Source organism: Capra hircus, chromosome 14, assembly GCF_001704415.2.
Source record: "Capra hircus breed San Clemente chromosome 14, ASM170441v1, whole genome shotgun sequence".
In the NCBI taxonomy this organism is placed as follows: Eukaryota; Metazoa; Chordata; class Mammalia; order Artiodactyla; family Bovidae; genus Capra; species Capra hircus.
Window position 1 is genome coordinate 19,292,953 of NC_030821.1, and position 15,794 is coordinate 19,308,746.

General features: G+C 43.8%; 1 protein-coding gene across 3 annotated transcripts in view; it reads left to right on the forward strand.

Moving 5' to 3' along the window:
• The window catches only part of GRHL2 (grainyhead like transcription factor 2), a 172,166-nt gene continuing 161,283 nt past the window's right edge, over positions 4,912-15,794 (forward strand). For 2 of the 3 annotated variants that reach the window (XM_005689190.3, XM_005689191.3), the window contains exon 1: positions 4,912-6,372. In XM_005689190.3, coding sequence (XP_005689247.1) covers positions 6,353-6,372 — 20 coding nt within the window. In that variant the 5' untranslated portion in view covers positions 4,912-6,352. Of the gene's footprint in view, positions 6,430-15,794 lie in introns of all 3 variants that reach the window. The other variant, XM_005689192.3, reaches the window with a different exon arrangement.

Sequence of the window (15,794 nt, forward strand, 5' to 3'; positions counted from 1 at the left end):
GTCCCTTGAACTGCAAGATCAAACCAATCAATCCTCAAAGAAATCTACACTGAATATTCACTGGAAGGACTGATGCTGAAGTTGAAGCTCCAAAACTGTGGCCACCTGATGCGAAGGGCTCACTCACTGGGAAAGACCCTGATGCTGGGAAAGACTGAAGGCAGGAGGATGATGGGGGTGATGACAGAGAACGAGCTGGTTGGATGGTATCACCGATTCAATGGACATGAGTTTGAGCAAACTCCGGGAGATGGTGAAGGACAGAGGAGCCTGGCATACTATAGTCCATGGGGTCACAAAGAGTTTGACATGACTTAGTAATTGAATGACAAGCAAATTAATACAGATAGAAGCTTGATTATACCAGGGGTGGGGTGGGGGGGCAAGGGGACCTAGAGGGTCTAACAGCTTTGAATTAAAAATGTTAATCTATTCCTCTGGTTTCAGTCCTTCCACTTGCTCCCACCTTCAATGACAATTAGAAACTTGATTTTCTATGTCTTTATGAGGTTCTATAGCCTAAACAGGCTTGATCCTGTCTACAGATGCTCTGGTTCATCTTTCTCAGTTCAGCTAAATCAGTGTCTACTCCTTTAGTCACTTTCCACTTTTTTTTCACCTTCCAAATTTTGTTATCTTGAACCATCTCATCTCCTCTCTTATTCTTCCACCAATGGGACTTCAGGAAGAAGTAGAGATAAAGATATGTATTCAATACAGTATGTTTTAACAGGACCACCTTTCTGTTGAAGAGTTACCAATGACCAGCCCAAGAAAGAGAAACCTTCACTTCCCTGAAGGAGATGTGCTACTTCAGGCTACTAGCTGAAGTCCACACTGCTAGTTTCAGCGTCTTCATGGAAGCAGTGTCAATGCAAATATACATATCCATACAACTATGAAAAATAGAAGTGGCCCCAAACAGTAAGAAAAGTGCCATTTAAAGCTTAGTTGGTTAAGTTATATATGTCTATGTTGATTTCAAATTCAGACACCCAGGTACATTTCATTCTTTACAAGGTTACTTCTTGGGGATAAAAGCCAAACAAAAAAAACAGTATTTTTATAGTGTGAAGCAACCTAGGAGATACCACCAGTCATCTACCACAGTAGATGCAATGTGCTCTAGTGGCTCTGTATATGACATTCAGTGGGTGAAAAGCAGCAAAGCAGATTCAATTGATGGTTCCTAGAAACCCGGTATTTTTAGGAACTTCTTGGAGAAGGAAATAGCAACCCACTCCAGTATTCTTGCCTGGAGAATCCCATGGACGGAGAAGCCTGGTGGGCTACAGTCCACGGGGTTGCACAGTCGGATACGACTGAGCGACTTAACTTTCACTTTCACTAACTCTGGTGGCCCAGTGATTAAAAACCATCTTTCATGCAGGGGACACAGGTTCAATCCCTGGTCTGGGAACTAAGATCCTACATACTGCGGGGCAACCAAGTCCATGTGCTGCAACTAAGACCTGATGCAGCCAAATAGATAAATATAATACATATATTAATATATATAAATTATATATATGTATATACATACGATTTAAAAACAAACTTGGTATTTCTGCCCATATGCCACAGAAGCAGCATTCTCCTCACATCTCATTATAAGAGATTTAACATCGGATGGCTGTTCTTCTCACTCCCTGGAGCCTTAGGTAGTGGGTTTTAATACATCATATATCTAAACTGACTTGTCTTCACTCAGGGCACTATGGGGATGAGTTGGCTATGGGGTAGCATCTACTGATTTTTGCAGAGTCAAAACAACCGAGGGGGAAAAAAAGACATAATAAAGTAACAATTTGGTAGCAAATACTAAAGTTTTAATTTAGGAAAATGGCATTGGCCATTATAATAGATGCTAAAAATCACCATTAAAATGATAACAGAAGTAAACATTAAAATGATAATGGAAGTTTTTCTCCCCTAGAAATTTAACTAAAAGTTTAATCTCATAAATGAAATAGTTTAAAAACACTAGCTTTTTCTTATCGCTAGCTTTTTACATGAGAATTTACTTTGTTGCTGCCACATAAAATGACATCAAACACTAACCTGTGCTGAAATTCCTAAAGGTATGACAAATAATGTAGCAGATCACAGGCTGTTTTTAAAAAATGCACTAACTGCTCCAATTGAGAATAACAGTCAACCATTATATAAACAGTCACTAGATTAGGAATAAAATAATCCAGACAGGTAAAATCGACTGCCTACCCCATGGTTGCTACACGTTGCTGGAAAACTCCAAATTCAGCATAATTTACAATGATGGCTTTCAATGGCTACTGAGGTGCTACTTCCTCCCGTCAGCATTTGGTACTGATGTGTTTCAAACTCTAACCTGCATCAGAATCACGTGGAGGACTTGCTAGACACACAGACTGCTGTCCACCTCCATGAGTTTCTTGAGGCCTGGGGTGAGTCGGTGAATTTGCATTTTTCACAAACTCCCAGGTAATCTGATGTTGATGGTCCATCCAGGGACCACACATTGGGAATGACTGCTGCACTTAAGAGTTTATGGAGAAAGATGTTTGAGAAAGAGAGAGAAGTACATTCTCATGTTGGGTGTGGCAAGGTTTCAGAGTCACTTAGAACTATTTTGCCAACAGAATCAAAACAATTGGGTAACCTGAGGCTTCCTTGGTGGCTCACTGTAAAGAATCTGCCTGCCAATGCAGGAGACATGGGTTTGATCCCTGGTCTTGGAAGATTCCACACGCTTTGAAGCAACTAAGCCCGAGCACCGCAACTTGAGCCTGTACTCCAGAGCCCAGGAACCGCAGCTACTGAGCCCACACATGGGAATTACTGAAGCCCGTGTGCCCTAGAGCCTGTGTTCCTCCACAAGAGAAGCCACCGCAGTGAGAAGCCCAAGCACCACAGCAAAGAGTAGACAGCCCCCAGCCCAACCCCTGCAACTAGAAAAATCCCGTGCAGCAATGAAGGCCCAGCACAGTCAAAAATAAGTAAATAAATAAATAGTATACATATGGCTGAGTCCCTCCACTGTTCACCTGAAACTATCACAACATTGTTAATACCCCAATGTTAATACAAAATAAAAAGTTTAAAAAGAAATAAAAATTAGAAAAAAACCTTCAATTGGGTAACAGAGTTAACTTCATGGTTGATGATTTTAAATTGTTCACGAGGACCTTCTCCTTCATGAATCTAACCAAACAATATAGCAGTAGGTAGTCAAACAGGGCATACTAAGCAATGCAGTCAAGGCTGAGTTGTTAGATATTGGTGAGAAAGAAAGGAATCTTGGGCACCACTGATCAAGAAAAGGCAAGGTGGGCTCATAAATTCTAGTTTTGTTTGCACAAACAAATTTGGGACAGTTTGGTAAAAGTTTTTTTGACATGGATGGTTTTGGAAATGGCTTCAGATTAAAGATGGCAGATGGACCCATACTTGTTTATGTTCATTGTCTCCTGAAAAGGACAGTAAAGGAAAGTAAGAGGATAAATTCACAGGGACAAAGAAGATGGAGGTGGAGTCATCTGCAAAAGATCTATCTCAGCACAATTCTGGAAGATGGGGATGAACGGAAGAGTGGAAATTGGTTTAACAGAACATCAGAAGCTACTCTAATGACATCCTAGAGGTCAGTATAGAAACAGCCCAAGAGATTCTTCTATAAAACACCAGATTGGGTCGGGTCTTGGAGATGCCAGAGATCATGAGAGAGATGCTGAGGAGAGGGCGGGCGCAGGATCTCAGAAGTGAGAGGGAGGCGAGAGGCTGAGTGAGCGAGTGTGGATATTTGGGCTTGTTAGAGCCTCAGGTCCCCTGTCGCACTTCTTGCAGCCAGGTGATTACAATGACGGTGGGAAATACAGGAGAGAGGCTTGTGCATCCGGCAGAAAGAAGGGCAGGAATAAAACACCTACAGGAAAGAAAGAAGCTGCATACTGAGCAGTGACTGCTCTGGATCTCTTCTGACCTGTTCTGAGAATGCCAGCAGCCAGGTGAACGCACCCTCAGTCAAGGGATGGCAGATATTTCTCTTGAGATGCTGAAGAGCCCACAAGAAAAGACATCTCATTCCTGATATTTGGGGAATCTTCCTAAGGAAAGGTGAACTTTTAACATGACAGAGAAATGGGGCTCTTACTCTGGAGATGACGGATTGTCCCAAGATGACGAATGAGTAGCAGGTGCAGAGAGGAACTCATCTCCACTGGAACAAAAGGGCAGTGGACTTTCGGAAGGATGTTTGGGGGTGTTGGGGGTAGGATTGATTGATCATTTGAAAAATAAATGTGACAGTCATTTGATAGACATGTTGTAGAAAAAAAAATATCAGACTGGAAACATCACAAACTAACTAAATAGATAAAAGCTTGTTTTAAAAATAAGAAAACAAGCATAGTACAGTAGCTGGTTCTGTTGTGACTAGTATTTGCACACTCACTGACTACTTGCTGTGCCTAAGCTGTGAAAGAGATACATTGGAAAATGGTGGAAGATGAAACTGGACAGGGTTTGAAAGAGCTAAGTCCTTATCTAAGGCAACAGGTGGTCAAAGCACCTGTTATCAAAATTGATAAATCAAGGGATAGCTGTGTAAATTACTAGAAATAGGAAGGTAATGACAGAATAGACAGCTAAAAGTGGAATTTGGTAGCCTCTAGACAGGAGGTTAAGAAGGTACATGAAAGTAGGTATTGCATTACCTTAAAGTATTGTATTATCTTAAAAAAGATAGTGTGCATGCTTATACTGTATTTAAAAAGAAAAAAAATCCGGAAATTCATTTGTTGAGAATGAAACATGGAGCAGCCAAACCTTGCCTCATAATATCATATGCAGGAAATATATGATCCATACAGATTAAAATGGAAGTTGTTTCATCTCTGCCAACATAGTAATAACTCGAAATAAATTATGATAAAATTTCCATGCCCTCTTTATTTCTACAATTAATATGCATGGGCTATATTACTGTCAGAATTTACACAAGTACTCATTGGAAGGATTGGTTATAAATTACAGGTTTGCAAATTCGCTGCTCTCAACCAGGGGCAACGAAACTGCAAAAAGTCAGTTTCATCCTGAATTGTTTCCATAGCAACCATATTAAGCTGGAAGGATAAAGCACCTTTGTAGTTGCTGCCTCTATTGAATTACAATGTAAATGTTGATGCCTGCCTGGAAACGTCAAATGACAATAGGTTTATGGAAGGGATTCAGTGGTTTGCAGCTCTGCAATCCTGGGCTGCATAATTGAGATGGAAGAGTGGCGCTTGAGCCATTTGACTGTTCAACCAAATTTCTTCATCCCGTCAAAACCAGCCACTCCCTACCCGCCGAGGTCAAGAAAGGATGCTGTTGCTGCTGTTCGGTCGCTAAGTCGTGTCTGCTTATCTATTTATAAGTCTAGCCGTCTACCGTATCTTTTACACATTGGGACATGACATGTTGTTTGTTGTGGATAAGAATGTTAAAAATGCAATTACGTAACAGACCTGGCGATCTTTGCGCTTTTCGACCCCTCGGAGCACAACGTAAACTTCAGTCCCGTACTTTTCCGACACTGTCCAACACTGTCCTCTTAATGTGGGTATTAAAAGCCTCGTGGTTGTGCTGCGCATTTGATTCCGGTTGGCTTGGGACACCCGAGTTCAGCTCTCGTTAGTCCTTCCGTTCGACCCACAATCCCTAGTGGTTGCAGGTGTTGGGTTGTATTTTTTTCCTGGTTAACTTCTCTCCTTCAAGGTCCCCCAACCCCTCACCCTAGGCCGGCCTCTGGGAAGAAGGGAAACAGCACGAAGTCTGCTCCAAGCACCGACCCTCAGCTCCCACGGCCCGCCGCTGGGCTGCAAGCGTGCCGCCGCTCCACTCAGGTAAACTTCGGAGTGAGTTACCTGCACTTGGAGAAGGGCCTTACCTGAGCGCGCCTCTGCCAATGGCAGCTCACCTGAGGGAGCCCCGCAGCCAATCACCGCGCAGCTCGTCCCTCGGGCTCGTACCCTTTAGTGAAAGAATTCAGCTCCTTGCGAGAAAGTTACCTGTGGCCGCCCAAGTCCGCCACTTTCTGCTCTGTGGCTGCCCATTGCCACCATTCGGGAGGGACTCCGCGCCGCCCGGCCGCCTCCGAGCTCGGGCCCCATGTGAGGGGGCCCCCCCCTTATCCCACCTTTCCGGCTAGGTGAGGGCGCGAGCGGGCGAGCGAGCGAGAGTGGTGAGGGGGGACGGAAAAGCAGAATTACCTGTAGCTCTTGTTCTGCCATCTCGGGCGCTCTCACACACCTTCACCTGCACAGACTTGAAAGTCCAGTTTCACCAGAGGCTGAGGCTCCAGGAAAAGGGGAGCGAGTTCATTGGATCAAACATGTCACAAGAGTCGGACAAGTAAGTGGATCACACGCGCCGGCTGCTGCTACTACCACTTTGGGCTGATGGCAACTGGTTTGTTATTTTTTTTTTTAAGTTGCTATTGTTGGTATTTTTTTTTTTCTTTCTTTTTCTTTTTGGTGTATCCAGACTTTTCCAGATTATGTTTCTACCCTGGTTAAGGGGAGAAACCCTGCAAGAATGTGAATGTTTAATATCCCCTTTGGGCCTTGATAGTAAAAGTAGGTTTTCCTCTTTCCTTCCTCCCTTTACGAATGATCTCAGCCCCGGTCTCCCAGGACGAATCCTTGGATATTGGCAGAGGTTTCGGTAGAAGGGGGCGGGAGGCCTCTTATTCCCCTTCTCTTTTAGTTGCTCCCACCGCTTCGGGCTCCCAGGGCCATTTGGAAAATTCAGCTGCGTTCCTTCGATTTGCCCAAAGGGCCTGCTGGAAAAGCGGGTCTTGGCGGCTTTTGTGTGAGCGCAACAAAGAGCCTTTATCCTGAAAGCAGAAACGGCCATCTTCCCGCACCGGGCCGGACGGTGTGCGTGTGTGCGCCCCCGACGGGAGGCCAGACGCCGGCCGGCCGCGGTCTCGGGGGCCACGGGCGCCGAACCCACCCCCGTGCCCGGGCCTCCCCGCCCCTCCTGCCCGCCCCCGCATTGTTTGGCCACCTTACGCAGGTGCGGGAGGACGGGGGCCTTTCGGAAATAAGGGGGATCGACTTGAGGCCAGAGTTTGTGCCACGGTTGGGCGCGAAGGGGCGCGTGCGACTTAGGGAGTCCCCTCCACGCCCGGCAGGCCTCCGCCGCCCCGACGGCCGGGGCGCCGCGCGCTGGAGGCCGCCACCTCGGGCGTGGCTAGCGGGACGGCGCGAGTGCGCCTGGCCTCCCCGGGGGACTGTCGCCTGAACAGGCGGGGGGCCCGGCTTCCCGCGCCTCCTAAGGCCAGCTGGGGGGAGCGTCCGCCCCGTCCGGGACTGGAACTGGAGACGCGCCGGGGCACGGCGGCCGGAGGCACGGGGCGCCGGGCCCCGGTCCAGTCTCGTCCGGGCGGCCTCCCAGCAGGCCTGGCCCCCGCCTCCGGGCCGGCTTTGTGCAGGCTGGGGGAGGTGGGGCCGAGGGCGGGAGCGAGGGGGAGCCGGAGGTGGGTCCCGCGGCCTTTCCTGGGATTCGGTGGCGACACTCCCTTCCCCCTCCTGTCGGGCGCGTCCCCGGCTGGGAACGGGCTGCGTCCTATTGGAGTGCGTAGGGGCCACCTTCCCGCCTTGCCCGGTCGCTTTATCTCGGCGGTGTGGCCACCTCAAGGAGACCTTCCTCAGGGCGCTTCTCCTGGCCAGGTGGCCCTGGACCTTCTCGGATTGAGAGACCTTGACTGGGGAGCGCGAATGCCCCGCGGACCTATCGAGGGATGGAGGGGACCGTCCCCAAAGTTAAGCCCCGGGTAGGGTAGGCGTAGTTAACATCACAGGCTAGCATATTAAAAAAAAAAAAAAAACAACTAGGTATTAGTACCACTTTACTCATTAGTGAAAAATTAGCTGCTGCGACTATATACACCGGAGGATTGGACCTAGTTGCAAACAACGAGAAGAGGGCGGGAGAAGGGTAGGACCGGGGTAGTGATTGAGTGTATCCTCGTTTCCTCCCCCTAAATTCTCTCTAACCTTTAAGAACTCACTACTCCGAGTTTGAAAACTTCAGTAACCAAAAGCCGAGATGGCACCAGGGTTTTTTGTTTGTTTTCATCTTCTTGTCAAAAATGGTCGCAAATCTAGTGAATATTGGATAAGACTTACTGTAATTCCTTAATTAAATCATATAAAGTTGGTCGCACCCCTTTGTTTTGTGATACAACGGGACTCAAAGGAATTTAGGGTGAAATCAGATGGGCTTATATTTTAACCGGTTGTACTTAGCACCAATAAAGATAATTTATTTAGTGTTGAAGATAAGTTCTAATATAGTCAATAATGTTGTGTTAACTTTGGTGACGGACAGGAACTACATTTATTGTGCGGATAATTTTGTAACGTATTAGTCCACAGGCTTCCCAGGTGGCTCAGTGGTAAAGGGTCCGGGTGCCAATGCAGGAGACTCAGGAGACATGGGTTCAATCCCTAGGTAGGGAAGATCTTCTGAAGGAGGAAATGGCAACCCGCTCCAATTTTCTTGCCTGTAAAATTCTATGGACAGAGGAGCCTGATGGGCTACAGTCCATGGAGTGGCAAAGATACAACTTAGCCACTGAGTGTGCAGTCTGTAGACATCAAATCACTGCGTTGTGTGCTTGAAACTAATACCATATCGACTGTGAATTATATGTCAATTAAAAATAAATTTAAAGAAATAATAAGTTCAGAACACTAGCAATCTAGTCTATCGCTGTGATACATTACCAAATTTCTATGGAAAAAACTATCTAGGGTTATATATACTTACATTTAATGAAAGTAACTTTTATCTAGTCATGTTTTCCAAGACTTCATTTTGTTTCCAGGGAAAAGAAATACTAACAGTACCCCAAAGAGACTGTTGAACCCCATTCGCCTCTCTTTGCTGGGACTATGGAGAAATGCTTGACATTAAAAAATGATCTTTGGATCGTTTTTGCAGATTCTAGCCTAGTTTTCTTAATGTCAATATTCTAATGGAGGGCTGTCAGGATGGGTCTAGGTTTTTATGAGCTTGAAGCTTATTCAATTGTGTGTGTTAGGTGGAGTAGGGTTGAGGTCTCAAAAGAAAAAAAAAAAAACCCACACACATTAGCCTGTTTTCTGGAGGTTCCTGCCAGAACAAACGGGGATCCTGAAGCTTGAACTTGATCAGCTTCACGGTAAATCTGTGTAGGAGGCCTGTCTGTATTTTCTGGAACTAACCTGAAAAATACACACAGGATTTTTTTTTTTTTTTTCTATAAACCCATCAAAGTGTAGGTAAGCTTTTGGATAGCACAGGAAGATAATTCCAGTCAGCAAGTCTGGACTGAAGTAGCATCATCTTTTTTATAGCTGTGAACTTTTCAGATGCAAACGATCTACTTTTTATGTTCTGCAATGTTGATGCTATCGCTATTTAAAACAAAGTATTTTCAGGACAGTTTGTCTTTGTACATATTTAAAATTTTTCTACTCCCCCTTTCTAACATTTTATGAAGATTTATGGTCTTTGTCAACAAGCATGTATGTTCTAGCAGCAGAGTGATGGATTTAGAAACTTTTACAGTACTGCCAAAATATTCAGAATATATATGATTTGAAACTCACAGGTGTTTTTCATTACCTATATGTGTTTTCTGATTACTTAACTATTTGCAACACATTCAGATAAGTATATAGGAGAATAAAAAGATGCATAATGTGGGCTATGTCCTCAAGGGACTTTCACAATCCAGCAGAAGATGAGACTTGAACAGATATTATAAAAGTCCCCCTTCTCTCTACCCACCCCACTTTAGCTTTAGGGCAATTACCTTTAGTCTTTCGGTGCATTTTATCTAGGGAGTCCAGCCATAATTCTAGAAAGAAAAATAAACTTATAGATCCTTATGTGGGTGGGTAACCTTTCAATTAATGGAGTGAAACATTTTAATTAATCTTTCTACCTAGATAGCATATTCAAAAGCAGAGACATTACTTTGCCAACAAAAGTCCGTCAAGTCAAGGCTATGGTTTTTCCAATAGTCATGTGTGGATGTGAGAGTTGGACTGTGAAGAAAGCTGAGCGCTGAAGAATTGATGCTTTTGAACTGTGGTGTTGGAGAAGACTCTTGAGAGTCCCTTGGACTGCAAGGAGATCCAACCAGTCCATCCTAAAGGGGATCAGTCCTGGGTGTTCTTTGGAAGGAATGATGCTAAAGCTGAAACTCCAGTACTTTGGCCACCTCATGCGAAGAGTTGTCTCACTGGAAAAGACTCTGATGCTGGGAGGGATTGGAGGCAGGAGAAGGGGATGACAGAGGATGAGATGGCTGGATGGCATCACCGACTCGATGGACGTGAGTCTGAGTGAACTCCGGGAGTTGGTGATGGACAGGGAGGCGTGGCGTTCTGCGATTCATGGGGTCGCAAAGAGTCGGACAGGACTGAGCAACTGAACTGACTGACTGACTGACTCTTTGGTTTTATAAATGTATATGTTCCTATTTGGCTATATACTTTTTTTTTTGACCATGCCACAGGGCTTGCAGGATCTTAGTTCCCTGACTAGGGATAGAACCTGGGCAAGGGCAGTGACAATGCAGAGTCCTAACCACTGGATTGCGAGGGAATTCCCTAAAATATCTTTTAAGATCACAAACACCAAGTTAACCATATCTTCCTCAAAGCACTATAAATACCCATTCATTTATTCAACAAATATATCTTGAGTGCCACTATATACTGAACAATGCCATTGATCCTGGCATTGAGATTCATTAGCAAATAGAACAAACTCCTTGCCATCATGGTGCTACCATTGTAGTGCCAGGAAACAGAGGAAATCTATAAAGAAGTAAATATATAACAAGTTAGACGATGATAAACGCTACAAAGGAAAGCAAAGCAGGCTAAAGGGATTGCAAATAATGGGAATTATGTTATATAAGGTGGTCAGGGATGGCCTTTCTGATGAGATGACTTTTGAGCAGATAGCTGAAGTGAGGGCTCAAGCACCGAAGATACTTGGGATAAGAGTGTTACAGGCAGATGGGAGAGCAAGTGCAAAGGCCCTGAGGCAGGAGAGCGCTTAGCATATTCTAGGATCAGAAAGGAGCCCAGTGTGGGTGAGTCAGAGATGTAGACAGACAGCGGTCCCATTAAGTAAACTAACATAATCAACTCCCTACTTAATAGTCCAGACACTTGTACACTCAAAACCAGACAACACTATACTTATAAATGGTCGTGGCAGTCAAGAGGGTAGTAAGTAAAGAATTAGCCAATAGTGTCAAGTCTTGTTTCTTTCCTCAGATATCACTAGTTTAATGGCTAGAGTCCATTCCCTGCAATGGATTAAGTCTTGCACATGTCTTAATTTAGGGATGAAAAAGATGTATACATTCTGGATGACCCCAGGGAATTAGAACTGAAGGAGAGGGTCCTGCATGGTATTGCTCTGACATTCCTGTCTAAACCTCTTATTTTAAGCTACCACCCGTCCTGGCTATCTCAACCCTAAACTGTGTATGTGTGTTAGTCATTTATTTGTGTCCAACTCTTTGTGACCCTCTGGACTGTAGCCCGCCAGGGTCCTCTGTCTGTGGGATTCTCCAGGCAAGAGTACTGGAGTGGATTGCCATTTCCTTCTCCGGGGAATCTTCCTGAGCCAGGGACTGAACCCTGGTCTCCTGCATTGCAGGCAGATTTTTTACCATCTGTGCTATAGAGGAGTCCCAACCCTAAATTAACCTCCAGCGAAATAAGGCTTGCCCTTTCTCTTGCCCTCATTCAATTTCTGCAAACCTGTATCTGTCAGAAAACAGACTGGTCCACTGTGTTCTGAAGTGAGACACTGCAAACAGTGTGCTTTCCGTAATTTTGCATCTTCGGTGAAATAAACCAATATACAGGCAAAATTAACCTACCTGAACAATAAGAAACTGCTAGACCATAATACAAAAGTCTAGATTGATTGGGGAAAAAAGGTTGAAGATAATCATGTATGTGCTTAGTAACAGGAATGTCCGTAGGAATTCTTTAAATCACTGCAAACTCATCTGATCACAAAAATATCACCTGAGGCACTTGGTGAAACTACATTCCATGTGCCCCACCCCAGAGCTGTGGGGAGAGGGGCCAGGGCATCTACACTGGATTATTTAACAAACTAATGCTTTAAGTGAATACTTTAATAAATTCGATTCATAAGCAACTTTTCAGGTGTATATTCGCTTATGTGAAATGAAGTCTGTTGGCTTTGTTTTACCTTCAGTATTACTGCTTCTAAATGATTAGCTTCTAACATTTTAACTTGGGTTTTAGAGTTTTTTGGAGAAGGAAATGGCAACCCACTCCAGTATTCTTGCCTGGAAAATCCCATGGATAGAGGAGCCTGTGTAGGCTACAGTCCATGGGGTCGCAGAGTTAGACATGACTGAGTGACTTCTCTTTCTTTCTCTTTTCTAAGAGTTCTTCATTAAGAGTTCTTAGGCCTTCTCTCAATGTCATTCACTTTCATTGTTTTGCTGAGCTGTCCCTTCTGGAAGAATGGGACCCTTTTGACAGGTCATCCATTTCCAGATCTGCTAAACACCTGATTTGGAGTGATGTCACCCCACGGGGTCTTCTGCCAGGCCCAGAGCTGAAAGGTCAAGCTCAGATTTTAGGCTGGATCCCACTCACTAGGGAGCTGAGTTGGAGTTAGAAGGCCAACCTCATCCTTCCATAATTTCACATTACAGCATAAAATTGGTGTTCATTTTTCTGGGCATAGTTATTTTGTTAAAATTAGGTTCTGTTTTATAGCACAAAGTCAAAGATAACAAGTTCTGATCTGTATGATCTGATGTTGGTCCTTGGTGAAATATTTAATGGGATGGTGGCTGCAGTTTCATTTCTAGGGCTGCTTTAAGTATTTAAGTAGGCTGCTTTAAGATGGTAGCTTTAAGCATTACCTTGATAAGATGGCACTAGGCCCTCTGTTGATCTGTAATTAGATCCTATTTTAAACTGACTGCAGAGACTAGGTCACTCAAATGTACCCAGTGCCATCTGATTTAAAGGAGGATTAAAAGTCAGTGCTAGAGCAGTGCTGAAGAGCTGTATCTAGCAATTTGTACTATATTCTGCAAAATCAAAAAGAGAATTTAAACATATAGCCAAGTAAGTCAAACATACATAGAAACATTTATGCACAAACACGGTCAAAGAACCCCACGAAGTATTTGTTTAAAATCTACAGATACTTTAAACAAGATTATTATTTTGATGTTAGGTTATTAAAACTAGTTGTTAAGAAGTCCTAGGTAACTCAAACAAATGCTTTGGTTCCTCTCTGTGACTTTGATACAACTAGGCATACATTTCAGGTTAAAAAATAAACAATTTGGTTAAATAGTATTTTCCCTCTTATTTCATCCTGAATCTGACACAATATTTTTTCCCCATTTTTCCCTCCTTCGCTCCCTTCTTGGTCTGTCTCCTGATGCCACTTTCCTGATTTTTTTTTTTTTTTTTTGATAGGAATTGACACATGCATGTCTTCTGTGCAGAGAGATAAATATAAATCTGATTTTAAATGTTCCTTTAGTCAGTGAACTTTGCTGTGTTCTTTTAGCCTTGTAAGCATCAGCAGACCATCCTTGTTACCTGAGCCAAGAGTTAAGATGATGGCTGTAGATGATGCCACCCAATCTAGTTCAAGTCAACTGAGTTTAACCTTGGGAAATGTTTACTTTTAACTTCTTCTTAGTTTAAGGCAAGCCTTGCCCTAGAGTCCTCACTCATGATCCCTGCCGTTCACTTTGGGGTGTGTACACTCTTCCTTTTCAAAAGGTATTCAAGGATTCCTGCTCAATTATAAAAACATTAGGTCTAAGCTGAAACAGGGTAGTGATTGGTTTGGCAAACGTGTCCAGGAAAAATTCCTTAGCGAGCAGCAACAGGCTGAATAGGAATTTCTGCTTCGGGCCACGAGGATGAGTGGGTTGCTTAGTAACAACATATACGTAGGAGTCCCTCAGACAGCTTCACAAGTCTTCAAATTTAGGCCTCCAAGATTCAGATTCATTCTACCCTCCATGTGCCCTGTGTATTTCCATCCACTAAAGTAGTCCTTAGTTCCATTTTATTTATTTATCTGTCCATCCATCCATCCTATATCCATCCATCACCAGAAAATTACATTTTGTGCCATGTCTTTTAATGGTCTATGGTAAAAAGGACTGGACTATAAAGGGGCAGGTTGGATAGAAACAGAAAGTACCACCTTGGGGATTTACCCCCACATCCCACCCCCATTTATATTGGGAAAAGAATTAAGTGTTTTAGCTTGATGTATTCTGGGGAGTAACAGGATTAAAGTAATATTATTTTTAAAAGCATATTTTGATTTATTACTTAAAATACCCACCAAACAAACATTTTTTGAGTGCTATGGAAGGCACTAAAAAAGCTGGTGCATTTCAGCGGATTTTGATGTACATTTTGACAATCTGTTGGGGTTATGGAGATTGACCATGTATTTGAAATGGGCATTCAGCAGAAAGCCATCGCTGCCTGTGGCGATGAAGAGGCTTTATTTTACTTTGTAATGAACAGGGCAGTGAACTTTGTGGGGTGCACTTTTAAAGTGATCTGACTTCACATTCACTCCCAAGGAAATGCTTCCTTTACAAGTGTGAATGCAGACACCCTCCAGAGCAGAAAAGGAAAGCAAGATTCGCCTGTTGCTTCTTTTTATTTTGATGCCTGCCTTTCTTCCCAGTGCTGAATGTATACGTATAACAACCCTCCTTCCCCAGAGTCTCTTTTTTTAAGACTCCTGAGCTTAGATCGAGATTTTAGGAAAGGGGGAAAGGCTGAAGTGAAGGGGAGAAGAATGGAGAAAAGAGAGGAAGAAAAAAGGAGCAGAAGCAAACCGTGCTTTAGCCGCCACTGAGCTGCAGGCTTTTCTCAGTAGATGAGAGTTGCCTGGCTCAGCCTGCAGAGCTGGGGTCTAGGAGAAGATGACCAAGTCTTCCTGGGCAAGTGATTCTTACTTGATGCCTTGAATCTGAGGTCCAGGATGAACCTTCCAGACCTTACAGGTGAACCTTCCAGACCTTATAGGATGAACCATCCAGGTCTATGAGTACCCAAGTGTAGGATTTGGAGCTAAAAGTTTGGTTTGAAGACAAAAGAGCCTCAATTCTTTCTTGAGTGTTGCATACCAGTGTTGTAAGAATTGAAAATCGGAGGTTTTGATACATTAAAAAAATACACTGCTTTTTGTGGGAAGGGAGATTGAGAACAGGGGAGGCGTCGCCTATTTGCTTCTTAAAATATGAACATGACTGTATGAAATACCTAGTTAAGATTTCGACAGCACTTCTGTTAGAACACTTTCCTTCCCACACTCACCTCAAATCATTGGTTTTGGTTCTCAGTTCAGTGAGCCTCAGAAAATAACTGCTTTCTGTACTTCTTGGATCTAACTTTTCAAAGAAGCAAGGAACAAAGGTAGCTTTAGCCTCTTTCCTGTATTGCCAGTAAGATAATTAACATAAGATCAGAGGGTTCTTCTTTCATTATTTTTCACCTGTAAAATGAAGTTGAACTAAATGATCTCTGAGGATAATCACTTACTCCAACATTCTGCGGGTTTCATTTTTTCCCTTCCAGAGGGGTCTGGGCTGCTGGCAGCTCACAGAAAGATGATGTTAACAAGATAGGAGAGGACCCAGCACAGTGGGACCTGCTTCTGTTCCCATGCCCTCCCCCACTCAATCATTTTATTTTAGCAAAATAAAAGGTGGTTTA